Below are 19,291 nucleotides of genomic sequence, written 5' to 3' on the forward strand. Positions count from 1 at the left end.
CTACAGGAAGTACATTGCTATTGAGCAAGTCCTGTGAAAGCTGTTTTCTGATACGTTGCAACTTAAAATTGCTTATGAGTGATGTCCCTTTCTGCAGGAAGTCTGCTACTGCACCATTTCTGTCAACCCTAATAATTTTGCAATCCTATTTCCTATTGATTTACAATTAGGATTTTATTCAACATGCACAAACTTATCTTTTGTATTTCCCAGTAGTAATTTTAAGCATGCAAGTTGCTACCCCCAATTAAATGTTGTGGCTTGTTCTGAACTTTAGCACCAACAAGGAAAAATGTTTTGGAAGGGGTGAAGGGGACAAAGATTACTTTTTCTGTTTCCATTCTGAACACCCCATTAGCCAACCATACTGAGAGCTAGCTTTATATACTGGGACACTGGTAAGCAAGCTACAGAACTAGGTTATTAGGCTGCATCTTGTTCTTTCACAAAAACAGAAGTATCATGTACAGACAGTGCTCCAGTTGTTTTGTGCCAAGAACAGGGAGTTAAGATAAGGAAATGGTCAAAACATACTGCCCACCTGAACATTTAAGGTAATTTTATACTTGGTTAAAACTGCAAGTAGGAATGACTGAATAAATCTGAGAAATAAAAAACAATTTGATTGGAGAAAAATTTGAGGGATTGTGTTAAGTGTTGCTGTTCATCATTGCAACAATGAGGGTTCCAATTGCCACCAAGGAAAACTTTGGACAGCTCTATCAGTTCCCATTGATGATATAAGCTTTGCAGAATTGTTCCACTGACAACTCCACTGGCACTTGCAGGAACCAAATGTGTGGAACCTACTACTGATTATTTGATAGTGCTCTGCGACTTCTTTTCCTAACCAGTATGTTGATCCTTCGACTGACACTCCCCTTGATCTGACTCTTTGTGAATGTCTCCAATGATCAGTGTGAACTGCAAGCAGGTGTGTGTGGAAAGCATGATCAGCCAACCACTTCCTCTGCTCTCCCCACCACCATATACACACACTTCACACAGACAGAACTGCCAGGCTGTGTGAACTTGGTTAATAGTCTACATTGCAATCATATATTGGGTGACCTGCCCATTTTCTCATTTAGCTTCAAATGTTGAAAGCTAATGTTCCAAATACATAGCTGATTTTAGACTGTGTGTGTAGTCTATAAATGAATACATCAGAAAGTGACTTTCTTTTAAGCATGTTTCCGATTCCCTTGGAGATTCTTTTTTAATGAGCAGAGATCTTTTTTTTTTTTTTTGTAAAAATGCTAATCTTTAGTGATCAGAAGTTGGGGAAGCTCTGTGGCTCCTAGTACAACTTCCTATTCTGCTATCCCAAATTTTGATTTTGCCATAGTTAAAAACGTTGTGACGAGATGCAATTCAGACTGATGGAATACAGCAGTGTTAACATGGAGAGCCTACAATTTCAAAAGCCCTAGAGGATGACCACCTATGTGATGGATGGACAGTCTAAAACTAACAGCGGGGCTTATGCCGATGAAAGAAGCAAACAATAGAAATGCAGTGTATCTTAATTTACATTTATGAAAATAACACCGAAGGCAGAATAATTAAAATAGTACTCAAGGTTATTTGCCAATTGCCCTTTGCTCCCAGTTACGTAAAAGTGGGCAGCTTGTATCAATGAAGCAAGAAGGGACATACAATTTGTTTTCCTTTGTACCCAGAGGAGTGTGTGCTAATGATCATACGTCAGTGTGATATGTTATAGCTTGCAGCACTATAAAAACATGACTCTTAAAGCTAGATTTATAAAATGTTACTGTGCGGGGGGGGGGGGGAGGTGTTTATGAGCCTGCTATTGCAGAGGGGTTGGAAGAAGAGAGATAAGGAGCACCATGACTCTTCCAGCAGCTCACTACAGTTCTACACTTGACTGTGGAAAAGAGGGCTTTACCCGCAATTTACTTAGTTTCTCTTCTGGTGCAAGAGCACAAAATTCCTCTGCCTGTTCACTCGCCAGTGTGGAATTTGTTGTTGTCTATAGTTTCCAAGCAAGTGTTTAAACACAGCTGTTGAAAACCTTGCTAGGTTTATCTAAACTTGCCAGCTAAAACAGTTAACTTTATCCTGTAATTTCTTTGATCCTTGGACTCAATGAAATTGTGCTTTTTGCCAAAATGATTGCTGTCTGCAACCATGTAAAAAAATATATGTGGCTGACAACTTCAGCAATGCCAGTCCCATTTTTTGCAGCCCTAGACCTACTGATTTGTCTCCCTATATTTACAGGATCCGAAAGGGATATTGTGCTTTTTGGGGAAAGAAGAATATTTGCTCCCTAAATGTTAATAGAATTTTTAAAGGCAATACAAACAAATAAAAGGGCACTGTAGCTAGCATGATTAAAAATTATTAAAAGCCTACTAGAAAGAAAATGTCTTAACTGCTTGTCTGAAAGATAAGGGGCCAGATTTCATTCTCCACTAACAGTACACTAATATTTTATCACATCCTTTACAGTTCATACACTAGTGACTAGCTATTCAAGATGAACATCAGCTCAAGGGTCAACCATGGTTATTAGTCTCTGCTGCAAGACAGATGACTCCTCATTGTAAATAAGCATTTGGGGATTTATAATACATCATGAGAACATTTGTGGCTATGTAGGAAAGTGCTTAACCATATGCACAATATTTATATTACATCAAAACAGCAGTTGCAAAAATGGTCAGTTCAGTTTGACCTTTCAGAAACATCACCGTTACCACGACAAGTATTGACTCATTTCCCCAGAATCGGAAGTAATAGGTCACAATGCTTACTTAAAAAGAAAAACGTATTGTCTTAGTAGGCGTGTTCTTGTAGCCTTATAAGTTTCCTAATGCATATACAGACTAGCAGACAGACTTGGAAAGCTTCGCTTGGTGAGTAGCTGCAGTTTGTGTGCATATTCGTAGTTTGACTTGGATGTGCAAACACCTCTGGTTCAATAGCATTAAATATTCTGATCTTAAACCATTTGTTTTCTTTTTTAAGCTGCTAGCCATTTCTGTGTGCAAACGGAACAGTGCTTTAAAAAGTCACATATTTAACTTTTTACCTGCCCTTGATAACGTTACAAATATTTTGTAGTGGACATAAAAGTTTCAACTTCTACAACTTTGTAAACCTTTACAACTTTGAACAAAAGTACCTTTTAATTATGCAGTGCCTTTCAAAGCCTTCTTTGATAGAAAATAACAAGTATATTTCTGTATGAATGTTGTAATCTCTGGTATCTTTTCTTTCACATTAAACCTTGGAGTGGAGGAAAAAAACAGTTATGGAAAATGTAATCTTGTCTTCTGCTTATTCCATGTGCCGCATTTTAAAAATTAATGATACTGTAACAAGAGGGCCTTCTCATTATTCTTGTGACCTGTTTTTGCCTCTACTGTACAGGTCGTGATTAGTGGAGAGAAAGCTTAACCATGTGTCCCAGTTTTGGCAACATGCTAAACAAAACCCTGGCTTGGCACGACAGTAAAAAGGACCAGGAGGGAGCAAAGCAACTGCAAACTCCCCTTGGTAAACCTGTGCTATCCTGGTAAACCATAGTTTGGCTTACATTGTTGGGCAAACCAGGACTTGACAGAAATGGCTGAATTTTAGGACATTGTCACCTGAACAGAAATAAACAATGTCCTAGAATTGCTGAGTTGTAGTTTCACATCTGTCTAAATTCCACAATGAAAAGTGCACCCAGGGTATGATTTTTTTTGTCTGATCACTTTTAAAGAACCTATATTGGAGACCGAACAAGGATTAGAAGCTGCTTTTAGTTTCAACAGCTCAATCATATATGTGGCTACTCAGAAGTATTATTGAGTTCAGTGGGGCTTACTTCCAAGTTACATGAGCATAAGAGTAAAGACTTACTATGGTCATTAATGCCAGTGGAGATTTAATATTATGCCATAGAGACCAAGGGGAAGAGGTGCTGGTGTATTTGAGTCAGAATACTCCCAGTAGCCAGATAATAACATCTGAATTTGATCTCTGTAGTCCAATTTAAACTAGACACAAACAGAGTTATAATAGTCCCAGTTTTGCTCACTCAGTCTTCAGTTTTATAATACCATAGCATCCCTGACTACTGACTGCATATATTACGATAGAAGAGTTCATTATTTATGACATAAATAAATTCTCCTCTCCCAATACCATTTCAAAGGCAGTTACACTATTAAGAAACTCTATTTTTGGTTCCTAATATGTTTTCTACAAGTGATTGTTTTTTAAAAAACCAATTTAGCAGTCCGGAAAGGAGAGAGAGAGAGAGTGTGTGTGTGTAATACTGCATATCAGCTAGGCCTGGGCAATATATCCATATATCGGCCAGGACTGGTACTAGGGGTAGATCTCAATGACAGTTTCACTCAGTGGTGTATATCTGGTGAAACCACCTCTGCCTGAGTCCCTTTGCTACCAGTGCCCTGCACGCTAAGGGAAAAACAAGCTGCAGCCGGGCATTGGAGGCAGAGGGACTCGGGAGCAGTAGCAGTTTTACCAGTGATATACCGCTGAGTGAAGCCATCATCGCGGTCTGCCCTCATACTGCTGCAGAGGGAGAAACAAGCTGCATCAGCGAGGTGTGATACAGCTTGTTCCTTACCCCTTTCTCCCCAGCAGGGAAATGGGGGTGAGAGGTGGGAAACTTGAATGTACTTGTAAGTAATACCCTATATTGTCAAAAATAGAAAATGTACTCAAAAGTAGTTGAAAACACAAATAACTTTTTACAATTTCCAAGGAAACTCTTACAATTTTGTAATATTAAAAATGCTGTCCTTCGATGTTAGAAGTGGAACATGCAAAAGATAAGGTCATGTAGCAGGTAACCATGCAACATAGATGAGGAACCTTTTTCAGCCTGAGGACCACATTCCCCCTGTGGTTGGTGATGCCAGAGACAAAAGTGAGAAGAACTAATGTAAATTTTACTGCATTTGACTCCCCCGGGTCTGAGGTTTCCTACCCCTGCTGTAAAAGAAACACTAATGTGCCCATTGTCAGTTCAGTGTGTACATTTTTCTCAGAAACAAGTCCCACTGAGGTCAGTGGTGCTTACTTCTAAATAACTGCATAGGATGGCAGTCTGAATGACTGGAGAAAATAAAAAATATGACATATTTGAAACAGTGCCCCCCTTTTCTGGTTGCAGTTTTGATATCCTACCCATTATATAACATGCTTTGGAAACGCCTTCAAGAGAGCACAACTGCAATTTTCCTTGCATGCAGTCCCTTCTCACCTGTGGGTACAGGGCTAGTACTTGAATACAAGGCTGTCTTAATTTCTAATTATGCATATGTAAGAAAACTGTTTCTTTTGTAGTGGATAAATGTATGGGCTAGGTTGTCTGTCTCACTGATTTTACTATGTGAAGCAAATGTTGTCACAGAGTATACTTCTGCTAGTGTGCTTTCCATTTGCTTTATACCATCTGTGCAGCACATGCAGATTTAATTGCACACTTATTCAATGGTGGTCCTAATTAAACGTTTTGAAATTTCAGTCTTTATGGAAGGCTAGTGGCCTAATTCACACAATGAAATCCTAGTTCAATAAGGCAGGGTGTGCACAAACTTTAAGCACTAGAACACAGTCCCCTTGATCTTCCTTTTGTGCGAGCACAGAAACAAAAGCTACAGTTTACTATAGTTTCCCTTGACATGCGATCAGGCACTATGATTAATAGGTTCCAAACAAGCAACGATTCAGAAATCAAATGTTTTGATTGCCTGAATGGCATCTCATTGTTGGGCAACATGATCATCTTGTGTTCTCAGTTCTTCGGTTCCAAGAAGCCTTTTGTGATATTGTAGAATTGTAAGAGGTTCAGAAAAGAGCAACCAAAATGATCAAGGGGATGGAGCGACTCCCGTATGAAGAAAAGTTGCAGCATTTGGGACTTCTCTTAGTTTAGAGATCAGGCTAGTGATATGATAGAAGTTTATAAAATAACTATGCTTGGCATGGAGAAAGTAGATAGAGAAATGTTTTTCTCCTTCTCATAGCACTAGAATTCATGGACATTCTATGAAGCTGAATGTTGGAAGGTTTAGGACAAATAAAAAGAAGCACTTCTTCACTCACTACATAGTCAAACTTTGGAACTCCCTCCCCCAGGAGGCAGTGATGGTCACTAACTTGGAAGCTTTAAAAGAGGATTAGATAAATTAATGGAGAAGGCTATCAATGGCTACTAGCTATGAGGTAGCAATACCAATTGCTGAGGAAGGGAGAATGCTATTGTGCTCATGTTCTGCTCACTGGTTTCCCACAGACATCCGGTTGGCCACTATGACAGCAGGATACTGGACTAGATAGGCCATTGGCCTGATTTGACAGACTATTCTTAAGTTCTGGTGTTGCCTTTTTTAAAAACAAAAAACTATCATTTTGTTGAAAAGCAAAATTTGTTTATGATAAATAGCCATATAAAACTTGAAAATTAAAGTTCTGTGTAACTTTAAATCTAGAGTTACAAACAGTCATCCCCATCTTACTGTGGACTGAGCAACTTCTGAAGAGTTCTCATTTCTCCTGGAAAAACTGTAAGTTTGAATTTTGGTATACCAATAATTATTGTTGAATATGTTTCATTAACGTATCTGTTTTTTATGTACTGTTTTTAAAGTGTGCTGATTGAAGTAATTTCCAGTTTAGAAATATATCCTAAATATAGCCTGTATCTTTCTGCTGTCATATATTTAATGTCTACAGCAGTATTTGATTGGGTGTGTGGTTATTATCAACCTTTGAATTGGGATGACTAGCAACTTTTTCAAAACAGGCCTTCTAGGTGTTTAAAACATCTGGATCTGAAAGTTTCTCAGGTGCAATTTACCATTGCAATTTTCATGGTAACACTTCAGGTACTGCTTGGAAAAAAGATGAAATAAGATATTTATGTGACTATTAGAATTACCCAAACTTTTAATAGGTTATGTGGCATTAACTCCACAGTCAGTTGGATATAAGCTTATTTCATATCACACTCTGTTTTTAACTGGTGGAGTACTCTGAAGTGCACAAACTTTTAATGAGATTATGTGTTTAAAAGCTTTGAAGTGCACTTTTCTTGATGCCAGTGGGTTGACCTTAAATAATATGGAAACAATTTAAACACTGTTTAATGGTGAGACTTTCTTTTCCTCATCATTTCAAAAAAAACAATAAATGGAGCACCTTTGGGCCATGCTACTTTCTACATTAAGATACCATACTTTTCTGTGTATTAGATGAGGGTTTTTTTACTCCCAAATAAAGTAAAAAATGGGGGGTCATCTTATACCTGGGTAGTGCAGAGGGGGGATGGGCAACAGGTTGCATCCGCGAGCAGGATCTAGCGATTGGGTGGGTGAATTGTGTCTGCTGCAAGGGCTGCTTTGGTTTGGCTGCTGCTTTGTCAAATGGGCAGGTTATTAGTGGATGTGGCAAGGGCTGCTTTGGATTGGCTGCCACTTCGGCAATTTGGCTTGCGTTGCTTGCGATTGTTAGCGTTTGCCAGCTGGGTGAGTGATATTCAGTTCGGCATCCCCCCCCCCCAATTGCTCAACAACCATGGGCATTCCCCCCCGGAAAAAGCTCAACAACTGTAAGCCATCTCCCCCCATTTTCTTAAATTTGAGCACCCCAAAATAGGGGGCGTCTTATACATGGGGGCACCTTATAGACAGAAAAGTACAGTATATTTTCATTTTATAGCTTTTTCAGTCTGTCAGGGAGGTGCTCCTTAATAACTACTCTTAAACTTTGCACAGTGCAGTTTCCATCAGCCTTAGTATTGAATGATTATTTATGTTGCTTAGGTAGCCTGTGTTGATTTCAGATCTTTTATTGTGGAATTGGTGCTATTAATTCATTATGAATAGAGATGACAGCACTGAGCCTTTTGCAAACTGTATATTGACCGGCATTGGCCAGTTCTGAGCATCTTAAATGTATATTGCACGAAACTGAATCCTGAGGGAGCCCCTCCCACAGCCCAAAAAAGTTACTTTAGGAGAAGATTGGAAGTAATGGTGGATGATAGCGGGGCCCTAACCATTCTGCTGCATCTCCTCCATGGAGCCCAAGTGCATGTTTTACATTTTGGACCCAGGTGAGGGAGACAGGGTGGGAAGTGATGGGAAGCACAGAAGCAGCTAAGAAATTGTGCACGCACGCATACACGTACGTACGTGCATGCACACACACACACACACTTTCTCCAGTCAAAATCTCCCCATTCCAAAGAAGCTTTTCCTGAAGGGGAAGGAGAAGGGAGTTCAGATGCACACATTTATGTACAAATGTAAAGTTAGGCTCTGAATTGGTGTTGCATGCTTTGTCTGTTGTCAGACTTCGAACACAAATTTTCCAGATCTTTTCTTAAATTATGTCATATTGTATCACTGTTCCTCACTAGAGCTTTAACTAGTATTAACATTTCTGCCCATGTGTTTTTGTGTTATGTGCAACTTACTGCTACTGGAGTGTTTAATTAACTGGGGGCGGGGCGGTGGGCATCAAAACAGGTTTTAAGGAAAGAGCTAATGCAAATTAATGAAATTTACTTGAAAGTCTTGGGACTACCATTTTGTTTTTGGCAAACACTATATTTTTAGAAGTCCTATTTGGAGCTGTCAAAATATACTTCATTGGAGAGCCATGGCTGTCACATTTTAAAATGGGAAAACAAAATGAGCATGCCATTTTGCGAAAAATAACTAAATTTGCAGATAGCCATGCTAGTTTATCAAGAGAAATGTAAAAGCAACAGTAGTAGCTTTTATTCAGAACAATTCAAATATCAGCAAATACAAAGCAAGCTATCATTTTTAAAGAATTCACCTTCAGCTAGATGCTAAGCTTAAAAAAAGAAAGGGATAGGATAGGAGAAAATGAACTTTTGGAGCATGATGGGAATTAAAGTGTCTATAACATCAAAATGTAGCATGTCAATTGTTATATAAAGCTACATTAGATCATGCTCAAAATCTACAAAACACTGTGTTCCATCTTGCTACAGCATGCAGACTTGTGGGGGGGAGGTATTTTAATCATGCCCTCAGACAGAGGCTTTTAGATAAATGGAAATTATTCATGCAGTACATAGTTAAACTATGGAATTTACTCCCACAGGAGGAAAGATTAAAAGAGGATTAGATAAATTAATGGAGAAGGCTATCTATCAATGGCTACTAGCTATGATAGTTGTGTTCTGCCTCCACAGTTGGAGGCAGCAATACTTCTGAATGGCCACTGCTAGAAACAACAGGAGGGGAGAGTGCTTTTGTGTTTGAATCTTGCTTGCTGGTTTCCCACAGGTATCTGGTTAGCCACTGTGAGAACAGGATGTTGGACTAGATGGGCCGCTGGACTTGATGGGTCATGGGCCTGACCCAACAGGCTTAAACTGGTTCTCTTAAACTGGTACACAAACCACCAGGTGATCCATGTTAAAGGTTGCAGAAAAGTTGAGGATATCTGTAGTTTGCACTTTACTCATTTTTTGTTTTGATCAGAGCCATGTTTATCAATAAGGCCAACAAGGCCATGGCTTAAAGCATCATAACACAGTGCTGTTTTTAACAGTGTCAATATGGAATACGAAAAAGTGCAAGTTGAAACTCCCAGAAATTTTCAAGTCATCCACACAAGCACAAAGGTGTTCAGAACTGCTGCCGTAGAACCATATTTTTTCCTCCCCACTCCCCCGGCCTTTTTTTTTTTTTTTGCTGAACATCTAGCAGCTCAGTGAAAGTCCTGGGAAACTAGAAAGCTTTCCCACTTCCTTGTGATATTTTGGTTGACTCTGATAAAAGTTATTGTACCACAGTTGCTTTGGGATTTAACTAAATTAGATTTAAATTCATGGGAAATGTCTTTTTTGGAATATTGGTAATGTAAAGCATTTTCACCTATGGATGTAAATCATATATTTATGTTTCTATAAAAGCTAGACACTCTGTAGGAATTACTATTCCAATTTGATAAAATGGAAACTAGGGGATTTCTTACAAGTCATATGGCTGTTACATATGAAGCACATCTTTTTATTTATTCTTTGCTAAATTTCCTCAAAGGAATTGAGGCCTTGACAGATAAAGTTTTACTGTGATTATAAATATGAATCAGAAATTTATCATGTTGCACTATATAATTAAATAACATTTATCAGCTGAGTAATACATGCTACTAGTCTGTAGCTGCTGCTGTACCTTAGAGCAAATTCAATTATCATGATTAAATAATGGGTGCTGCAGAATCTTAATTATTGACATGCTAGTCAGTCATTTAAAATCTATTTTTAAAGCACAGCGTGTTTCATCCTGAAACATCAAATATGTTTATACATCACTTTGAATACTGGGGTATAGCTGTCTGAATTCCTTGTTCCTGAGGAATTTCCTGTCCTGTGGTTCCTCTGCATTATGCTTCATCAATCTGTCCAAAATAGTCCTTATCCTGAAGCACACTGCAACCCTCCATTAAGTGTGTAAAGAGATGATCCTCGCTTCTTGCTCCCTCATATCAGAATGTTTTGGGCCCATTTCACAAAACAGTGTTCTGTGCAGCTTCCAGCATTTCCCCTGGAAATTGTGAGGAATATTTAAGAAAGCCCTAGAGAAATGGGAGTGAATGTTGTTCAGTCAGCACCTGTCATTCCTCTATCCATTACTCACTTTCCCCGTTTGCAAATTTAAACCCTAACTCCCATATAGAATCAAAGACCTATGAAGATGGAAGGCACCCTGAGGGTTATCCAGTCCAATCCCCTGCAATATGTCCGTATTGTGCACAAGACCACTGAGGCTGATCTGATTGCATATAAGGATAGGTTTTATGAAACCATGGTTAAACTGCAGTGCTGTTATTTGAACAGAAGAAGCTCCTTCCGTATAAGAAGCCAAAATCACATATCTATATTGGCTAATGCCTGAATATTAGGATATGTTTAAGACCTTGTTTCTATCAAACTGTTTGCCAGTCTTAAAGCAAGGTCAGAAGGGAGGCTATGGAAGATTTTGCAATAAGCAATTGCAACAGTTCAGTATTTTGGCCTGCCAAGGAATCTGAATGTACGCAAGTCCAGTAAACAGTGAATTAATGTAGCTTCTGAGTCATAAACAGCACTGCTAAATCCTCTCCTGCTCAAGTAAAAATATTTAAAGAAAAAACTATGAACTTTTGAACACAATGATGCAATACTTATTTGCTAAACTGGATTAAAAGTATAACATTTTAAGAGTGCTTCTCAAAAATATTTGAGATGGGGTAGATGGAACAAATATTTATTTGAATTTTATTCTCCTTAAAATCAGTTATGTGATGTATATAAGTATGAAACCAGTTTTTTCAACCTCCAGTATCTAGCTGCATTTTATGATGAAACCAATAAAGGATTGAAGCTAACAAACTGTTACTAATTTTGCCTCCTGTTATCTGATTACCTATGATCTTCAACCACCAATAATCTGCTGCTGGCTTCCAGTATTTCTAACATTGCAGTGATTACTCTAAAACTGAACCACCTAAACCTTCATTCTGCTTTTGTCTGCGGCTGCTTCCACTTTTGTCGTGCAAAAAACTAAGGCACTTCGAATCCCTGAAGGACAGGAGACAGAAAGCCATCCATTATGAACCCTAAGCTAGGACTACGCATCTTTCTCTTGCTTCCTGTGTACTTGTTGATAAATCTGTACAGTGCCCTTATATTCATTCCATGGTATTTTCTTACAAATGCTAAGAAGAAAAAAGCTATGGCGAAGCGATTAAAAGCTAAACCCGTCTCGGACAGTCCTGGAAGCCCATACAGAGCCATTTCACATCTTGAGTCATTAGCCACTATAGACTTGCCTGGAGCAGACACTTTGGACAAATTGTTTGACCACGCTGTTGCAAAATTTGGGAAAAAAGATTGTCTTGGAACAAGAGAGATCCTGAGTGAAGAGAATGAAATGCAGCCCCATGGAAAAGTATTTAAGAAGGTAATAACTTTGGTAAATGTTTAAACACCATTAATAAGGTATTTTTAAAAGGTTGATAATGTCTTAAATATCTTACTTGCAATGAATTGGGATCATTTTTTAAAGCACTTGGTATGTTTAGAGGGTCTTGAAATCTATGCACTTTATTATTTGTTATACTATTCAAATAGTAAGTTCAGGTTTTTTAAAAAAACAAATACTTTTTTGTTAAATTAGTAATAAATAGGTCAATGCTCATTTCAAAAGGCATCACCCACTGTTAAGTTACTTTGTCAAGCAAACATAGATATGAAGTTTAATACTTGCTCCAAGTATTGGAACTATGTGCTTCTGTCTGAAGATATTTACTTTGTATATATTTCAGTGGCATTTCTATTGCCATGTGGATTGTTGGCTGCTAATCAAGGGAGAGGATTCTAAAGTACTTCAGAGAACAATGTTATTGAACAAGCTGTATTGATATAGTACGAAAACGTCGTATTTGCACAGACACCTTACTGGGCAGGTTTCTTAGCACTACAAACACAGCTGGCCTATTTTGAAAGTTACCTGCATTTCTTTTAGACCAACATTGTGGCTGACTTTCTTAATGATGAATAAAATATTTAGTTTTTAGGCACTCTTGTTCTAGCAAATACTTTCTTGTGTTATATTGATCAAGTCATTCAACAGTATATTTTACTTATTTATTTAGGAGCCTACTAACCAAAGTTCTTGTATATTAAACAAGTGTTTTACTCTTTAACCAGCTGATCTTAGGAAACTATAGGTGGCTGAACTATGAGGAAACTAACCAGAAACTGAACAACTTTGGGAGAGGATTAGTTTCACTTGGGCTAAAACCAAAGAGCACAGTTGCTATTTTCTGTGAAACCCGAACTGAATGGATGATTGCAGCACAAACCTGTTTCCGATACAGCTTTCCTCGTGAGTATTGATGCTTTTATCTGGCATATATGAGCAAGTTTGTGGAAAAATAGGACTCTGATCCCCAGGCTCCTTGTTCCCTCCTTTCCTGGTCCTATATTTCCCCCCTCACAGCAATGTTATCTCCTAGTTATCAAAACTGGTATGTAACTTTAAAATACAATGCCAGAGTTTACTGTCCATGATGTTTCTATGTAAAACTCAAATGTACACAAGGGTAAGCACAGTCGTCATTTGGAAGTCTCTTGATTTGCATGAATAGTCACTGTATTTTTCTTACAAACTTCAGAATTTTGCATTGGTATGTCAGGTTTATTCTTCTTTGGGATAGTGGTGGGTTTTTTTTGCAGTAGATGTGAAACATAAAATGAACATGAAAAACCAGAATGCTTTTACTCATTCCTCAATGCAAAATAATTGATGATGGCTAAGGAAATACAGATTTGGTTTTAGCTTCTTTTTTTTTAAAAGCAGTCTCCCACTTTCTGTTAAACAGTTGTTACTTTATATGCGACCCTTGGAGAAGATGCAGTAACCTATGGACTGAACGAATCTGGAGCATCTTATCTAATCACTAGCACAGACCTTTTAGAAGGCAAACTCAAGGTAAGTCTTGATGAGATATCTTCATTTGGTATAAATAATAGTAATCTTGCAAAAGATATGGGTTGGGTTGCTGTTAAGTTTCATGGAAAACTTTTTTTTATTTTGTTTTGACTATGGCAGACCAACACGGCTACCTATCTGTAAATGGAAAACTAATTCATCATTAGGCTGAAATTCTGGAGATCGTGTGGACTAACTTGTGGCTATGTGTATTTTGTAGTACTGATGCAAAGTATTGTCTTGGCTTATAAATCAGTGGGACTCTCAATAAATTCCCTTCTTTGCATCTAGATCAAGCATCTAGATCAAGGGAAGTAATAGTGCCACAGTATTCTGCTCTGGTCAGACCTCACCTGGAGTACTGTGTCCAGTTCTGGGCACCACAGTTCAAGAAGGACACTGACAAACTGGAACGTGTCCAGAGGAGGGCAACCAAAATGGTCAAAGGCCTGGAAACGATGCCTTATGAGGAACGGCTAAGGGAGCTGGGCATGTTTAGCCTGGAGAAGAGGAGGTTAAGGGGTGATATGATAGCCATGTTCAAATATATAAAAGGATGTCACATAGAGGAGGGAGAAAGGTTGTTTTCTGCTGCTCCAGAGAAGCGGACACGGAGCAATGGTTCCAAACTACAAGAAAGAAGATTCCACCTAAACATTAGGAAGAACTTCCTGACAGTAAGAGCTGTTCGACAGTGGAATTTGCCAAGGAGTGTGGTGGAGTCTCCTTCTTTGGATGTCTTTAAGCAGAGGCTTGACAACCATATGTCAGGAGTGCTCTGATGGTGTTTCCTGCTTGGCAGGGGGTTGGACTCAATGGCCCTTGTAGTCTCTTCCAACTCTATGATTCTATGATTCTTTAAAATTATTTGAAAATTCTAAACAAACAAGTAGCATATTGACCACCATGATTTGGGCACAAAGCTGGAAAGCCAAAGTGCAAACATTATTGATAGCTTCTGAAGGTTCATTTGAAGGTTTTCATAGTTCTGGTATGAACTAATATATAAAAATATGCTTCCATTTGGATGTTTAATGGCTGCAGGTAAGGGGAGTAGATTTTTAAAGCACTGATCTAGCCCAAACCATCATAAGGATAGAGGTATCAAAATAAACATGCAGTATGTTAAGATCCTTTGCTGTACACTGTGTAATCAACCTTCAAATATTTCTTCATCAGAATGTTTTGTCAGAAATCCCCTGCCTCAGACATATCATTTATGTGGACAAGAAGACTATCAATAAGTCAGACTATCCCGAAACACTAGAGATCCTTAGCATGCAAGCAGTAGAAGAACTGGGAGCCAAATCAGAAAACTGTAAGTGGACCATGTGAAAGGCTATCACAGCTGCTTAAAGTTATAAAACACCTCTTTCACTATAGTAAGCAAAGTTGTAAATATATGTTAATCATAAGGAAGAAGTTTGAAACTGTAAGCTGTTTAAAATATAAGCTTCTCCCTCAATATTGTATGCACATGTGTATTTATTTAAAATGTTTCTAGCCCATCCTTCATCTATATCAGGATAGGAAACTCTTTTCAGCCCAGGAGACACATTGCCTTATGGGCAACTTTTTTGGGAGCCAAATACCTGTGGTGGTGGGTCCAGATGCAAAAGTGGGCAAAGCAATGGTGTGACTCTTACCCTTGTACAGTATCTTACATTCTAGCCATGAGGTTTCTATAACTACCACACATCTCTTCAGCCTCCTTTCAGGCAAGCAGCATTATCACAGTTGAGTAACACATTTCAGCCCAGGTTAAATGAGTAAAGGAAGGTTTGGCCTGTGGGATGGGTGTGGTCTGGAGAGTGTCCCAGGGGCCAGATAGAGAAGGCCACATTTGGCCCTAGGGCTTGCAGTTGGTTCCCCAACACTGATCTCTATAGATATGAGGGTGAAGTACAATATATACTGTACAGTACATAATAGAAATAAGCCATACAATAATCTTATAAAACTGTGCATCTGAATAAATAGAAACAGATATAATCAAAGTACAGTAGCAGGTAAGATCAAACTATCAAATTCTTAAAATGCTGTGTCAAGTAAGTCCTTACATGCTGCTGAAATAATAACAATGTCACCACCAGTTGCACTGCTAAAGAGGGGGCATTCCACAGGCACTCTAGATTGGCAATTCTCATTCCAGTGAGTAGAGTATTAAAATTTTGATAATGCAATATTCCAGGGATGGGGTCCCATTTGGTCCACCAGGCTGACAAATTTTCCAAAAACCATGCTCACCTCTCCCACATTGATGTCATATGTGAAGTTGGATGTAGGACAGGCAGATATGTGGCTGGATCAGCTGCAGAAAGCAGGACTGAATTCCCTGTGCAGGGATTTTAATTCTGCTTGGTCGCTGTCTCCCTCAGTTCCCATGTCTAAAGCTTTGGTAGGTGGACAGAATTACTACCCCAGGGTATATTCCATACTTGTCCTGTTCTGGTCCCACATATGAGCCCACAAGGCAAGGCAAGATTGGTTCTCACACCACCAAGGAAGACAAGTGAACAATTTATTCTGACAAGGGTTGGAAGTGAATTGAAACCTCTTGTGCCTTTGCCTCCAATCCACCTCTGTTCTTTCCTTCTTGAGGACTAGAGTTTTCTTAAAATACTAACTCTCTGGCCTGAAGACAGACACATCTCCTGCAGTTCATGGCTTATTACTTGGTGTAGTCCTTGTGGCACTAAAGTGGTGAGGTAGTGGGAGAAGTGTGTAGGCCCTCAGGCCCAGGAAATACACCTATAAGAATACTGGATTTGGTTTTATTTCAGTCTTGCTGCTATAGGAGCTAGTTCAATGGGCTCCTGCCTGCAAGCCTCAAATTAAGTGGTAGTTCTTTCAAGTCCACCTGAAGCCTTGGCAGAGGGGCAAACAAAGCACCCAGTCAACCAGCTAATTTGTCAATAAAGATGAAGCCTATTTTTCACCCATAGCCAGAACCATTCATCCTGTTCAGCAGGAATGGATATAATCAAAATGACACCAGCAGGGTATGGATCCCATTCCTGAGAACTATTTGAGCCCTTCTCCAAGCAGGATACTTTTGATTTAACATCAACATAAAAATGGCATGTAGATGTGTCACATATCTTAGTCTTTCACTACTTTCTTCCCAGTGAGATTAAAGTTGCTTTGGAAATTTCCATTGCCAGAAAGAAGCCCTTCCAATTAGTTCTAAGCTAAGAGACAGAAACTTCTGGGACTTTTTGACCTTTTATAGGAATGCAGATAAGAGTATTCGGGTTTTGGTTTCCCACACAGAGAAAGCACTTACAGTCAAATTTCTTTATAAATTTTGTTTATACCTTGTTTTTCAGCTAAGATTGGCATCAAATATAAAATACAGTTTAATTCATCTTCTGTGATGTACTGATCTGTAATGTTTGTTGCCCCTGATCTTTTTTCTAGTAAATCTCTCCCCAAGTCGACCTACTGCCACAGATATGGCCTTAGTAATGTACACCAGTGGCTCCACTGGGAGACCTAAAGGAGTGATGATGATGCATAAAAACTTGATAGCTGGAATGACAGGACAGTGTGAACGGATACCAGGGTTGGGGTAAGCATTTCCTGTTTTTCAAAGATGTATGTCAAAAACTCAAACTCCATTTTTAAAGACAACACTGTCTTTCTGTAATCATTTATGGTGCAATCCCGCTTTCTCCCCATGGAGGATCAGGGCATAGCAGCATACCTGTCAACAGCATGGCAACCAGAGGAATTGGGCCAATTAACACCTTTTTGGTGCTTCCTCTCACCTGTCACTTACCAATGATTAAAGTTCATGTGGGTGGGTGGCACTTGCTGTTAACTGCAGCTACTGATGGACAAGCAAGGAGGGAGGGCAGAGAGGATTAGGTTGGCCCATTCTAAACCCTCTTCCTATCACTTTCCATTCCTTTCTCTATGTGTTTTTACATCCTACCCCCAGCAGATAGAGAGGGGGATTGCACTCTGGCTGAATCATTAGCATGAGACTTAACTGACAAGGACTAGAATGGGTTAAACAGAACAGTGTTCAAAAGAAGAGATAAATTATTCTGTATAAGATAAAAGTTATGTGCTTTTCCTAGGAAATGTTATTTATTGATCCTAGGTTCATACTTTGGCTATTTACTTGCTTCTTGCACCTTGGACAGGATCATTCTAAGGCTTTACTACAGCAACAGTAGTGATAGAGTATTTAACTCTGGTGCTGCTAAAGTTAAGGGGGAGACATAGGAATGGAAAACAAACAAACCCTTTATAAAACAGAGGTCTGAAATGTTTGAATACTAGTCTGAGGATTTTGTAATAGACTTTTTGGGCATCATATATGGGGCCCCACCAAACTGTGCTAGATATGTGGGGAGAAGACCAGACAAAGGAAACCTAAGTGCTGGTGGCTGATACTTCACCAGTATTTTGGAAATTGGGTACATCTTGGAATTGACATGAATGCACCAAAGGGAAGGTTTATTTATTTTTATTGCCTGGAAGACTATTGGTGAGGAAGTGGGAGAATAGAAACATACTTTAAATGGAAACCTGTTGTAGCCTTAAGAAGGGCAATCATAAAACAACAGTGGAAACCTATTTTAACCTGATGTCTCCAAGCTGGAGAGAATACTCTGCTTGAAAATAATTGACAAGTCCAGGAAGTTGAATAGTAGGTTCAAAATTCTTTCCACTGGTGAGATGTTTTTAAAGCTTTCATCTGTTAAGTAATCTAATGTGCCTGGCTATATGTTAGAGAACATAGATCCAAGAAGCCCTCAATTATGAAAAAGGAATGTAGAATAAAAACTGTTTTCTGTGCTTTATAAAAAGAGGATTAGACAAATTCACAGAGGGTAAAGCTATCGGAGGTTAGTCTCCACAATGGCTATGTTATACCTCCACTGTCAGAGGCAGTATGCCTCTGAACAAGAATTGCTGGGAATCACTGGTGGAGGAAGTGCTGCTGCACTAAAGTTCTGCATGTAAGCTTTCCATGGACATTTGGTTGGCTACTTTGAGAACAGAGTGCTGGATTGGATGGGCCTTTGACCTGATTCAGTAGGGCTCTTTTTAAGTTCAGATAACCTGCATGCTATACTGAATCACATAATTTTTCTCCTTTAGACCCAAGGACACATACATTGGCTATTTGCCTCTGGCTCATGTATTAGAACTGACAGCAGAAATTTCCTGTATTACTTACGGCTGCAGGATTGGATATTCCTCTCCTCTCACACTATCAGACCAGGTAAGCAAATGTATTGACCTCTCCTGTTGGTTGTTCAGAAAGAAAGAAATGTATTAACATTCAGTTGAATTAACGCAACAGTTGTGAATAGCATGGAGATGATTAGCAATCCTAGTTTTGCCACATTGAAATGTTCAAAGCGCAGTAGTGGCTAGTGTAGGAAAGTGTAACATCCAAAAAGGCACTCAGGAAACCTTGCTCAGGAAACTGGTTTTAGAAAAATCTAGTTCAACAGCATAATCCACCCCTCACCACCCATAGTCATCTTTAGGATCAGCTTTACAACTAAATAAAAAGAATTGTACCCATCCATAGCACTCTTAACAGCCTGCCCATATATATGTGTATATAATGGAGTGTCTTGAACAGGCAAGCCCATCAGTTGCTTACCCTGATGCACTATAATATGTTGAACATGCAATAAATAATATTTATCTTGCTCACTAACTGAATAGCATGCACAGATCTGTGATGCCAGGGAAAGTTTTGCAGCTCCCTTACTGTGTGAATAAATGGATTTAAGCTAGGTTTCAAAGAG

At 38.9% G+C, this 19,291-nt stretch overlaps 1 protein-coding gene across 6 annotated transcripts in view; it reads left to right on the top strand.

Moving 5' to 3' along the window:
* ACSL4 (acyl-CoA synthetase long chain family member 4) overlaps positions 1-19,291 on the top strand; it is a 79,126-nt gene that overhangs the window by 45,493 nt on the left and 14,342 nt on the right. For 3 of the 6 annotated variants that reach the window (XM_079961681.1, XM_079961680.1, XM_079961682.1), the window contains exons 2-8: positions 6,486-6,560; positions 11,486-11,981; positions 12,731-12,908; positions 13,405-13,514; positions 14,694-14,832; positions 16,935-17,085; positions 18,630-18,753. In XM_079961681.1, the coding sequence (XP_079817807.1) occupies positions 11,631-11,981; positions 12,731-12,908; positions 13,405-13,514; positions 14,694-14,832; positions 16,935-17,085; positions 18,630-18,753 (1,053 nt within the window). In that variant the 5' untranslated portion in view covers positions 6,486-6,560; positions 11,486-11,630. The remainder of the gene's footprint in view (positions 1-6,485; positions 6,561-11,485; positions 11,982-12,730; positions 12,909-13,404; positions 13,515-14,693; positions 14,833-16,934; positions 17,086-18,629; positions 18,754-19,291) is intronic. The other 3 variants (XM_079961685.1, XM_079961683.1, XM_079961684.1) reach the window with 2 other exon arrangements.

The sequence above is a fragment of the Podarcis cretensis genome (assembly GCF_951804945.1).
Source record: "Podarcis cretensis genome assembly, chromosome: Z".
Lineage (NCBI taxonomy): Eukaryota > Metazoa > Chordata > Lepidosauria > Squamata > Lacertidae > Podarcis > Podarcis cretensis.